Raw genomic sequence first — 13,325 nt, 5'->3', positions numbered from 1 at the left:
TACAGTCACTTCCCTGGCATCATGGCAAAGCCTGGAATTTGTCCCAGCAGTAGCTGAATGACCCCTGTAGATACTAGGTCAACTTCCTTAAGGGCAAGCTTCTGCACTCTCAAAGACTTAAATTCTTTGACATTTTAATCCTAAACCAGAATTTCCTCTGGTGGCAATATTTTGTTTCTTTGCTTACTACACACAATGGGCCTGAAGAGAAGTATTAATTAACCTTAAAGGTTTACTTGCAGCCTTCACTTTATCTTGCCACTGTTTGTCTATACCTGTACACACATAGCTTTGAGCAACTGAGCTTGGTTTCTGTGATTGGCATTGGGTCATACACCACAAATTCATTTCCGTATCTTACATCATACCACATATTAACACTCTAGTGTTAAGAAGTCCTTTCCCCGCCTCAGTCTCCGGAGATGGAACTACTGTGAAGAATATATAGAGAAAGTGTTCTAAAACAACAAGCCTTTAGAAAAAAAAAGTCTCCAATACTGTGAACTGGTGCTACTTTCAAGCATTTTTACCCTTGCCTTTGGGGGAACAGAACTACACAAAATGGTCTTGAGCAATGAGGTTATGAGCTAAATGCCATTTTCACTTACTGAACTAAGTTATTAGCAAAAGACGGTAGATCAATTTTACATGGAGACCTTGAAATAGGAGAAGATATCTTTATAAAAATACATGGTTTAGCACAACTTCTGAGAAACACTGTAGAGACCGTGAATACAAAAAGTCCAAATAGGCAATACCTGTGTTCCCTTCTGTCATCAGTCACCGAAAACTCCATAATTATACATAAATGTGAGTTATGTGTAAAAGCAATTCATCTTCTTTGTGGAGTAGATGGTTGAAATACAAATACAACTGTCCAAAGTAATGCAAGACTGGAACAGGTGTTGAGCCATATGAACCAGATCACCCTCTCCTGGTGCCGGAATGCAAACTAACAGGATGGGACCTTACTTGTAGGGGAGGAAGAGGAGCAAGACAGTGAGTGTGAAAAGAACTAGGAGAAAAACAGTGTGTACGACTCCACAGAAAATCAGGACAGACAGAAAACATTTTATAAAGAAACTAAAAAAAAACCAGCTGAGAAATTTGTCGAACACAGTGCACTCCAGAAAGACCTGAATTGAAAGCAAAGAAACTGTCTCTTTTTTCTTTTCTGTTGTTTTTTTCCCTACAGTGTTCTGTGAAGAAGGAACTGTCTGGTCTGTCTTTATAAACAAAAATAAATCTGACATCCATATATCTCAACTTCTCTTTCTGACGAAAATAATCTGAAAAAGCTTCCCCAAAATGAATGAATAGCTCCATGTCTGAGAAGTTGCAACATCAGTGTTAAAAGCAGGATTGAAAGAGAGACATCATTAGCTTCTGTTCCTCTTTAGCCAAGCTGAAAATAACTATTTGAAAAACAGCTGAGAATTTTGCAAGAACTAATGTGGCATCCAACTGTTTCTGTGAAGTGCTACAGAATGGCTTGCAGGTAAAAAGGAAATCTTTGTATAGGTGGTAATTAATTACAAAGCATTTAGGTAGACTGAGAAGCTCTTAGTGCAATACATTCTGTCCAGTATGGCAAAAAAATTCAGTGATACCATGAAGTAATAAAGTCAACCTTGAAAAACACTAATAGGGAGAAGCTGCAAAAAGGACAGACAAAGCTGAAAAGTAATTTCAAAAAGAGAATCAAAATGTAAGTTCATCACTTGCATCAGGCTTGCTGGAAAGCATTAACAATTGTCTCCTATCCAGTTTTACCTCCAGTAGTCTAAAAGGGAGAACAGGGTTTTTCCTGAACTCACATCATGCAAAAATATACTGATTTTGCAGGGAAAGTTCCCTGGGAGGCACACTTGGCTCAGCTCAACATCATCATCTAAAATAATGGTCAGGGAATCAAATAGGAAGAAGTAATTCTAGTGAACATTAGTAGCCTCCCTGTGATGTTGTTACTGAAATTCCCCAAAGACAAGAGAGAGAGTTATTTAGATCCAAATAAGCCTTTAACATCTGGTATGAAGCCAGGGACCCAGATAAGGGCTGGGAGGGGTGGTTAAGGAACAATTCCATCAGCAGTGGCAGCAGAAGACTTGAATTGTGGGTCAAATATCAGCAAAGGTATCTAGAATAAATTTGCAATTCAACATCGAAATATCTGAAAGATCATGAGACAAGGCCAAAGACACTTAGAGGTTGTAAAATTGGTCACAGGTCTGCAACTGTCTCATGTTGGCGCGCCATTAGATTGAACTATTGCCAGTAAAAAACACTGCTAGATCTAAAGTACAAACCCCATGAGAAACTGCCATGAAATCTCAGCAAAATGCATTTGGTTCTCATTTACTGTGGTATGCCATAAGACATTCTGTATAAAGGTCAAAGGCAAACTCATCTTGTGGCTATGTGCTAAATAACGTTTTGGATGGGATGCTGCCATGAAAAAGGTTGGTATTTTTGACCAAGGATGCTATCTTCCACTGTTTTCTTCTGAGTGTGTTCACAGAAATGGCATTTTCTTGTAAATCATTAGGATTATGTCAAATTACTTAGCTCTGGAATTTATTTCTCCCTTGCAATGGAAACTGTCTGCAAGTGCTCAAACCCTGGCTAGCCAGCTGGGTCAAAAGCGGAAACAATATCTTGCTAAAATATGTTGATCTTGGCAAGGACCTATTCAACACATCACCACAACAATAGATTTAAATAGAGACACAAAAAGCAAGCTTGCTAGTGCCAAAACAACTGGGAAAATAAAGCCCATTTCCTATTCTCAATATGGCAAGTAATAAAAAATATCTGTTAACAATCAAATCAAGCTGACAAAGCAATGTTAAAATGGCTTGGAACAGAGCCAAAAAAGATCAGAACAGATATAGAGAGACAATATGCACTGGGCTGCAAAGCCCACTTCACTTCATCACAGGAAGAGACATAAAACCCAGCATGATGTGCATTATTGCTATCATATATTAAAAGAGTTGGGCATATAGTTAAAATATCAAATAAAGATGAACAGACATGATATAAGGGATTACAGTTCTGTCAAAGATGTGTGTTTCTTTCTTTGTTCAGAGTCTGACCACTTTGTTCTTCAGTCTGAACACTTTCTTCCTCACCTGTTCTTAGTCAGAGCTGCTTGTATGTATTTACATGGCACCTAACACAACGTACACTCCCTAAACATTAGCCACTATAATAACATATTACTCTGGCGAGTGGGAGAACATAAACAGGCACACTGTACAATTAAGATGCCTTAAAAACTTCTAAAAGCATGAGTAATTCAAGGATGCCAGGCAACTAAATGGTAGCAACAGCTTTACTCTTAACACCTTCTTAAAAAAAAAAAAAATAGTAACCCTTTTGATAACTTTTTCAATGCACCTTCTTTCAAAACTGAGAAGTAGAAATCACTATTTTTTAAAAATACATATTTAGAATGCAATGTTTCTGAATATTTACAATTCATCAGACAATCTAGCTCACACTGTAATGCCACTAGGATGTCTAGACCTTTATTCATCATTTTCATAAATTGTGTTCTAATCTATGGCATCAAACAGATGCAAGATGTGGTTTTGTACCTAGGAATGCAGGTTCGTCAAAGTATTCTAATATTAATCCATGTTAAACAATATCAGACTATATAAGTTTCCCAGCTGAATATTAACTCTGGTTCCCAAACTGCTGAGAGTATAGGAAAACTTTCATATGTGAGAAAGTTACAAGTTGGTACCCTTTTTCTTAGGATGGAAACAGAGAGTCACAAGCACCTGCATAGTTTAATATGGGAAGAATTACTTCAGTCACTAAAATACTATTATATGCTTGATTTGCTCACCAAAAGCACAAGGTAATTTTATTTTTTTTTTCACTTCAGAGGTGTATTTCTTTCAGTTACATTGTGTCTTTCAAGAGAAAAGAAAAAAACCAGATTCATGTACATTTTGCAAAAACACAACACACCTGTTAAACATTGTAAATGGGAGTTAGCAGGGCTTTCGGACTGACAGTGTTACCAAAATGGTGAAGGAGAATACACGATAAAGCAATACCGCATGCAAGAAACTGTGCAGTCTTGAGATTTTGCTTTGCTTCCTTAATCAATCAGGCAATAGCTTACATAGTTTCTAATGATTTGTGACTATACAAGGATATGGAGTTAATACAGGCCTGTGAGGTCTCAACACACTGTCATAGTGTCATTAGTGAAAAAGGTGGGAATAAGGGGTACCTCCTTCATCAGATGGCCTTGTTATCTCACTGCAGTAAGAAAAGGTAGGGTTCGTGTCAGAGCCATCTGATTTATAATCTCCCAAACTGGTAGAATGTAAATACTGCTTACTGTAACGGCTTGCTCTTTCTACAAAGGTAGAAAGAAAGAATATCACAGTAAATAGATGACAGAAGTGCAAAGATGAGCAACCACAAAAACCCAAACACTGCTACCATTAATATTCATACACTGATGGCATTAAAATTAAAGTGAACTGTTCACAATTTTGTATCCATTTTCAACACCATTAGTTCAAAAGGTTACTTCAAAATCAGATACAACTAAGCATGTTCTCTGCTTTAAAAGAATAGCAGAAATGGAAGATAGGATGGAGTTACGGGGAAAAAAAGGGATGAAGATGAAGCATATGAAAATTGCCAGTGGAAAATCAAAATGTTCCTTTATCTCAGCATGCATACAAGTTGATCATACAAGTGCATCTGGAAATATTGCAGTATGACATTTGAAAGAATATTTGAAGTTCCACTATCAGTAGCAAAGAAATTCATGTGTGGAATTAAATGTTCAAAATAAAGACTTCTAGGGGGAAAAAAAATCCAAAAACTTGTAGAGCCAAAACATTGCTGCCTATTATTGCATTACCTTCTCTCCTTTTCCATCTACCCTTAAATTATGAACACCTTGGAGTTGCAAACAATAGCACAAGGCATACTATCATGTGCCATATAAGCAAAATGTGCACAGAAAATAAATCAATTTCATAAATAGGCCACCTTCTACATCTCTGAAATTTTAGTAAGGTCCAACTATTTGAAAATTCTACTTATAGTGAAGACAAAATAGGTCAATGCTTTTTAAGTGACTGCTTGTAAGTTGTATGAAAAACTGTTGTTTAGGATAAGATTTATTTCACTATTTCTTATCTGCACATGTGATTACAGCTGAAATTCCTATAAAACGCTGCTTTTAACAGTTATATATATATATATATGAAAACATACTTATAAAACATATGGCTGGCACATTGTCCTGAAAATTTACTGTATCAACTTAGTTTCATAAACATAAAAATCTGAACTGGGGAAAAGTCAGGATATAAGCAATACCAGAAAGCATATGCAGACTCCTAGACTGAATATTGTCCTCCAGAGGATCAATGTCGAAGATGGAGCCAGGATCTGTGCGCCAAACTTTAAGATCTTTTCCCAAAGCACAGAAATTATAAGACAGACAAACAACAAAGGAAGTAAAAGCATGAAAGGAATGAGTTTTAACAATCAGCAAACAATTTCCTTCATCTAGAAATTAACCAAAAGATCTAGATATTCACCTGAAAGGACCGTAAAGCATTAATTTCCTGCTTAAAGGAACTTAGTGCATTCATTTTAAGCATTGACATTATTTTAAGGAGACTTTTTCTCCCAATTTTTGTTTTCCTCTTCTAAATACAACCGTAGTATTTTCTTAAGTCTAAATAAATGGAAACAAGTTAAATATCACATACCAGAGCTCTTTTCCACTAGAAGAACCAAAATGATCAGAGCTACAAGATTATGTCCCCAGTCCACCAACAGCATCCTTACTCCACAGAGATACTGCAGTATATATGCCTATAGCTGACAGCTGGCAGTATACATCTCTACAGCTGACAGAGGCACTACAGGCCCTCCCTTGCATACAGTAGAGATCAAGTCAGCCTAATAAGCAAAATCAGGGGCATAGTTCATCCTACCCAAAATAAACTTCTACAAGTTGCTCAATTCATGTGAAGTATCCATCTTTCTTAATTAATACAAAAAAAGGCCTAGGGTGACAAATTCAGCTGTAGAAAACTACATTGTAGACATCTACAGTTGGGTACAATGAAGCCCACTCTTAACTAGTAATTCCCTTTGTCTTCCAAATATCTAAGTTTCCTGGGACACAGACTTACTGTTGATCCACTACTGAAAAGCATTTTTGGAATTCAATGTATGGATTCAATAACAGTAGTAATCAATATGAAATAATTAGTTTCATATCTGAGGTTAAGTTATAATCACAGCAGAAAAGTGAATACAGATTCAACCATGTTTTTAATAAACCTTTAACAAGTAATTACAGTGTTGTACAAGTTAAGAGGAGGCTTATAACAAATGCAGAAGCAGCTACAGTGTAAATTCTTGATCTGCTCACATCAATCTAATATATACAATTCATATCTGCTATGTCTAAAAATATAAAAATCATGCAGTTAAAGCACAAATCTACCAGATCACACCTTTTTACTTGTGGTTTGCTTCTTGGGCAGACCTGTCTGCTAGATTTACTCAATGCATTGGAAGTGGGAAAAATAATTGTCTTCCCAACTTGGTCCTTTTGCTGGTTTGACTGGTATCAAGCTAAATAATGGGTTGGTAGGTAAAGTAGGACTGTGGGGATCCCAAATATGTCATGTTTCAAATGATTAATAGCCTAGAGGCAATGGAAAGAACAGACAGACCTAATAAAATAAATCCCATGGCTTTAGAATACATTCAATTGTATGTACATTATGTGTTATCTACTGCAACTCCCATAAGGTGAGGCATAGTGCTAACTCCTTCTTGACATGATGAATAAAAGCCAATGCAAAATCTTTTGATAAACTATGCGTTAGTCCTAACGGTGATAAATTATGCAATACATAAAGCACTGACAGGCATGAAAGGGGTGGAGGAACTGGTGAATGCCCAACTTCTGTTTGATCATGCCTTAATAAGTAAAAACATAATAAGTACGGCTTTGTGGCAGCATCAGTGCAGCAGCCATTGATTTGTATTGATTTTATCTATCTCTGTAATCTGAAATAACATAGTTAGAATCTTGGCAATTTATAGCGCCAATCAATTTTAACTTCCTGGTAACTTTTGCCAATTTAAAATATCCTTATACTCACATGAGAATCATGGAGCCTCTTTAGTCACAGATCCAAAGCTCAGTTAGATTAATTCATCTTGATGAGTTTAGAATGGTTTAGCATGGTTAAAACTAGTGCCTATTTTCCAAAGCAGAGGCATTAATTTTAGCAACCAGGCATTTGAAAAAGTTGTTACAGCTTCACCAATAAAAAACCAACCAGATGGACTCTAACACAGAGGTACTTTTCCTAACTGGCTGAACAATTACCAGCTAGGAAAAAACTCAAGGGAGTCATAGTTGTTTTTTTCAGTCTGTGATTTTTTTTTCTAGCTGCCAAGGACATTCCATGAGCAGGGAGCTCACTGCTTCTTTTTAAAGAAGCAGATATTATAATTGCAGTTCACTCTGAAAAAGCATTAGCTGAAATGTCACTGGATATTAGGCTCACAGGTTTGTCATGGCCTCTTTCCTTTAAATAATTGTACTACTTTTTCTGTTTTGTGAGCACAGGGAGTTAAGAATTCCTGTGTGTTTTGATACTGGAGTATTTTAAGGTGATAAACAGTAGTAATATTTCAGTTACTACAGCTCAAGAATTTATCTCAGGGATGTTCTTAATCCTAATCTGTTTGTGCTAGCAAGCCTTCAGTTATTGAACACAGGATTGTACACAACTCTTACACAGGGCTACAGCACACGTGCAATGCAGTACAGAGTACGAGGTCTGAAATGCGCACTAAACAGCATATTGCAAACTGCATATTAAACTGCGATTTTGCAGGAGCTTTTCTCTCTCTCTTTGGCTGCACCGCTTCTAGCTATGCAAGTGAGTTCAAGTGCTTGGGTCTCTACAGACAATGATTTTCTGAACAAGTTGTTGCCCTAGATCCAGAATGTGTGACCCTCTGAGACTTGCATGGTCTTAAAAGCATCAGTACCTTCCCCAGGCAGAGCTCTCTAAATACTCACTTTTGAGAAACCCCTTGTGACATAAGGCTGTACCTACAAACATACAAAAGGAAAGAAATACACTTCTTTATGTGGTGGAGACTCATTTGGAGACTTTAAGGAAAAGACTGACGAAGCATCGCCAGGAATGATATAGATACACTTAACCTTGCTTTAGGCAGGAAGATGGATTATATGACCCACCAAGTAGTCCATTTGACCTGCAATTTCTCTGATTTTTGAGACGTAGACTTAAAATCAACCCTTGCTATTATTACTATGTATGAAGGATTTTAGAGTGCTATCTCACAGCATATTTTTCCTTACGTAGACCATCTGTGGTCTACACTGTTGTAAAGCACAGAAAAACAGAAAAAAACCATGCCAAAAGAAAAGGAAAGGAGAAAAAAAAAAAGGCAGGTCACCATTTCCTCTGCCATAGAAGACTTGCTAACTTTTAAGAGATTTCAACTATCCCTTTTGATTTTGAAATAGTGTTTATTATGAATACCCCAAATGACATCTTAATGCAATACTCTGTCTCTACATACAAAAACAATATTCTACCCCCCGAGTACCTGGTCTTATCTTGGACCATCTTTTAGAACATCACTTCTTGAACACTGGTGTTTGGCTTACCAGAGATATAGTGAGTTATTGATGAATTATAGCTTGAGATATTTTGAAAGCTGTGTGAAATTCTAAAACAAGAAGTAAATGGAGCATGTGCAGCTCTGGAGAAATTGCTGACTGACAGAAGGGGAAACATCAAACTGGTCTGCAACATTTAAACATTGAAATCTTGGAGAATCACAGCTTTAATCATCTCTCTTCTGTGCAAAATGAAGATCATTGCAGATATTTTGGCCTCTCTTGAAGAATCAAAATTCAAACTTGAAATAATAGCAATGACTACCCATATTTGAAAAAAAAATTACAGAGCAAATAACAATGTATCTCCCGTTCATTCCCATTATTACTTCACCAGAAGCTGGCATTGAACCAGCAGTTCAAATCAAGTTTCATACTGAGAAAAGAGTGAAAATGAAATCTGGAAGTACTTTTTCATGGTTATAATGGAGAACACAAGCAGAGGCTTTCATCATCCCCAGAGTGTCTTCAATAGCAACAGCATTTAACAACTTACCAACAATTATTCCAGGTCTTCTATCCATTTCAACGATATGTGGATGCACACCTTTATATGCTGCATCACTCACAATTTGGGTGTTTTTCCGCACCCGCTCTGTTACAGGATCATCTACCACAGGGGTGAAGCCCCTGCCCTTTGTCTTCTCAAAATCTTCATGGTATTTTACCTAGGAAAACAAGAAGAATTACATTTTTCCCCAAGCTGCAACTGACAGCAAATAGTTATTCTATGCAAGAATGCATAAGCGTGTGCGTTTTATGAGCCACTTATATTATTTGGGTTTTGCATCATAATAGAATTCTTACACACATGAGATAGACTGGATGGCCGGCAAGTCTTTTCTACTTCCCTAACTTGATCTCCTGATATTTTTTTATCATTTTTGCATTTGTTTTCCATTGCCACTGAATTAGGCATTAACTGAAGCAACAAAGCATCATCTTATAGTCACACTGGACAAGAAAAGTCCTCAGGAGGTCATCTGGTCCATTCCCTTCTTCTCTAAGATAGGATAGCTCTCTACTGATGTAGACAACTACATCTGTCAGTAGAACATGTTCCAGCAGTAATAGTTCTAAAGAACTCAAGTATTTTCATTCACTGAGAATTTTGATTATGTACACAGTTTCACACAAAAGGTACTCTTTTGCTCTTTTGTTTTATCATATGCCAGCTGGCTTTAAACTTAAGTTTTCAGAAAGAATTCTAGTTATTCTAAGCAGCCTACTTTCTAAAAAAAAAAAAAAAAAGAAAGTAAAAATAAGGACATTAGGGTAGAAAGTGTTATATAATCAAGTGTTGAAACAAAACCAGTATTAGTAAGAGTTATAAAGTAGTATCCCTGATTATGCATATTTACTTTTTAAATAGTCTTAATAATCAAAGAATTAAATTGACAAACATTCTCACACAAGCAAATGCACACAAAACAACTCATTCCAAGAACAAAAGTCACGCAGAAACCAGGAACGTGCACAGGCACAAGGTGAAGTGTGTCACCTAATCCAGTCAATTTGTGTGATGCTCAAATGAGGTGTGTACTTTTTTAAAGAAAAAAAAACAAACAAAAGAACAGACATTTAACTGTTAGAAAACTGTTTATTAGTATTTTGAAAATGTTCATTACAGTCATATGCAGTTAGCAAACACTCCCTCAACAGGCATAAGAAGAAAATATTCCTTCCACACTTGAGCAGAGAGTTTCATCAGTTACCTATATTAATGGAAGGCAAATCCAGTGGAAGTCAAGTGCCATTCCTTAGTAAACTCTAGTTATAGGAAGAAAGTACCCTACCATTGAGATGTTGTTTTGTGTTTCTTTGACATGCCTTAGCTCAGGTGTGTCTAGAAGCACACTACGTCTACCTTTCATCTGCCTCTGATCACTGCTGTACTTGACCTGCAAAACACCAACAACAGCACACATGAAATTTTTGTTTACAGTAGAAAGGGTGGTGAGAATCACACCATGCAATGGTATCTTTTCCAAATCGCAATGCCCAACACTTCCCTTGTTTCTTTCTTTACACTCATTTTCTAGTGACTTTTTCCAGAAGGAGGATACAGATGAGCTGGTATATTGGTAAGGCCAAAGGGCACATTTATTCCATCAATCACTTACTCAAAAAAGTAGTATTTACCTGAAAGCTGAAACTCTTGACTGTTTAAATGACATAAGTGAAATAATTCATTTATCAACTGAAAAATAAGATAAATAATAAGAAAACACCACTGCGACTTGGACATCTTTAAAACATATTTGTATGGCTGATGATAAGCTCCCTTATTACCCAGACAGACCTAGATTCTGTCCTGTCTGCTTCCAGGTTGGGATTAGCATGAGAACCCATGGGTCCGCAGGGAATTCAACTCTTACAAGCAGATTAGTCCTGTGGCAGCCTTCTTACTCCTCTTTGGTAGCTAGTCTTTGCTAGCAGCACAAAAGCAACTTCTGGGACAAATCTGAACACACTGCTTTCAAAGAGAACATTTGGACTCTGTGTTTTGTGCATCAGTAAGTACAGAACCTCCTATGTCACATGCCTCCTAATTAGCTTCTTTTGTGGCATTTTACAGGCTTGTAAAGATGCAAGGTTAATTATGTGTTAAAAAAAAAAAAAAAAGGCAAAAACCTCCCCACACTCAGAATTCTAAAACAGTAAAAGTAGTTGGTCCTACTTGTTGGTTCTAGAGTGAATACTCTTACAGTTTCTGCTAGCTGGTTGAATTCTTCTACTAATGGACTCTCTTATCTCCTACACTGCATTGTAACCTGCATACTGAGTGTTAGTAAATATTTTAGATTTACCTATACATTCACACTCAAAGTACTACTTCTCAAATCAGTTGTGCAAATCTATTTCAACATGCATTTGTGATGTGGGAAACCAATTGAAATTGTCTAACTCTCCTTAAAATTACATATTAGCTAAGCACAACATACCTATGAAAATACGAGTACTGGTGTCTATGTTTCATAAGTAAGTTTGAAGTAATATACAGAGAAACAGAAATATATGGTACTGCATATTCTTCAAACCCTTCTTAATTAAACAATAAATTTTCTTAGCAAATACATTCAGCTACATATGCTTTTGAATATAAGGCATTTTCTGGACAGAATAATTACAACCAACATAGTTTGGTTTTCATCTACTGCTCATTACCATAGAGGAGTATTTATCCCTGTAAATCTTGAGAAACAAAGTGAAGGAGTCACTTGGGGAAAAAAAAGCTTGATTTTCAGAAATAAAAAAATTATTTAAAGTCTAGAACTCTTGGGAAGTTTTCCTCTTATTTTTAACTATGCACCTCAAAACTAATTGACTTTGGTAGATATGCATGAGCCTTTTAAGAACGTACTTAAGACATATGTAGTTACAAGGTCAGATTCTGTTCCTTTGTCCTTAGACTAATCCTCTGACAAATTCAACGTACTTTACTTTCCCCCCCTACACTCAGTTCTAGAGTGTTCACTACTATTCATTCTCTTCTGCCACCTTGAGACAGTGGCTCTGCATGAAACCTGTTCTATTTGCCATCTGCAGGGGCTTTGTCACTGATATTGTTTCAGTGTCGAGGACACAGACTGCAGTGTAACTAGTCTGGTCCTTTACTTCGCCATGCTGGTTTGACTTTTTCTTTGCTTCTTATTAGAACTGCCTGCTGCTTCTTACACCACTACCGTGGTGATTTAAAAAAAAAAAAAGTAAGTATTTCCACAAAAGCCAAGAAAAATATAGTATTTTACTCCTTAGTGTTTAGCAATAGGATCTATTTAGGACTACTCAGCTCTAACATAGCTGGTATGTCACAGAGAGAAATGGATGACTATATGCTTCCATGCTTTAAATCACAAAAAAATGAAATTTGCACTAAAGTTAAATTCTCATTTCCTTTGCTCTTTACTGTAATTTACTCCTGCAATCTAGCAACTAAAACTTGGTAACAAGAGACAAAGATTCTTGAAAGAATGACTGACCTCTACTGACTCTCTCCTTGAAAAATACTGGTGCCAACACAACCACCTACTTTTTTTGCAAGCATAATCAGGCAGGTCTGAGTATTTTTTGTTGCCCATATGTGCAGTGCATGTACTCAAAGGATAAAAAAAATCCATTTAGTATATGATGCAGTTGGATTTGACACATCAAATCTAAATGTAAAAGCATATCCTTGTTATATTCCTACAATGACTGAAAATCTAAATGACAAAAAGATTCAAACAACTTGCCGAGCTGATATTGTCTTGATTCTTCTTGACTCTCTCTATCTCAGGAGTGACACTCATAGCAGTAGCTTTGCCAGGCTGCTCTCTGTAGTGAACCTATTATTTAACAGAATAAAATGGTACATACTATTTCAGCTAAAGCAATATCACATTGTATTACATTAAAATGTATGATTTAAAAGGTCATCCAGGAAACAACTGAAAAGCTAAAATGCATTTTAAGTTTATTAAAGCTTATAAAACTTGATTTTTGAAGCATAACCTTGATTTTTTTCTGTATAGTTGTCTTATTAATGCATTTGTGTGGATATATACACACATAGGCACACAACATCTTGACATTCACCACACAGGTCTTTGGC

The 13,325-nt window shown here is 36.4% G+C and overlaps 1 protein-coding gene across 8 annotated transcripts in view; it reads right to left on the bottom strand.

The window, feature by feature from the left end:
* NEBL (nebulette) overlaps positions 1-13,325 on the bottom strand; it is a 275,776-nt gene that overhangs the window by 25,739 nt on the left and 236,712 nt on the right. For 6 of the 8 annotated variants that reach the window (XM_075047916.1, XM_075047851.1, XM_075047870.1 and 3 more), the window contains 5 exons: positions 12,967-13,060; positions 10,528-10,632; positions 9,228-9,399; positions 5,359-5,451; positions 4,250-4,378 (listed from right to left, as the gene is read on the bottom strand). In XM_075047916.1, coding sequence (XP_074904017.1) covers positions 4,250-4,378; positions 5,359-5,451; positions 9,228-9,399; positions 10,528-10,632; positions 12,967-13,060 — 593 coding nt within the window. The remainder of the gene's footprint in view (positions 1-4,249; positions 4,379-5,358; positions 5,452-9,227; positions 9,400-10,527; positions 10,633-12,966; positions 13,061-13,325) is intronic. The other 2 variants (XM_075047899.1, XM_075047907.1) reach the window with 2 other exon arrangements.

This window comes from Buteo buteo, chromosome 2 (genome assembly GCF_964188355.1).
Source record: "Buteo buteo chromosome 2, bButBut1.hap1.1, whole genome shotgun sequence".
Lineage (NCBI taxonomy): Eukaryota > Metazoa > Chordata > Aves > Accipitriformes > Accipitridae > Buteo > Buteo buteo.
Note: the sequence above shows the minus strand (reverse complement) of the source record. Positions and strands in the feature narration are given on the sequence as shown.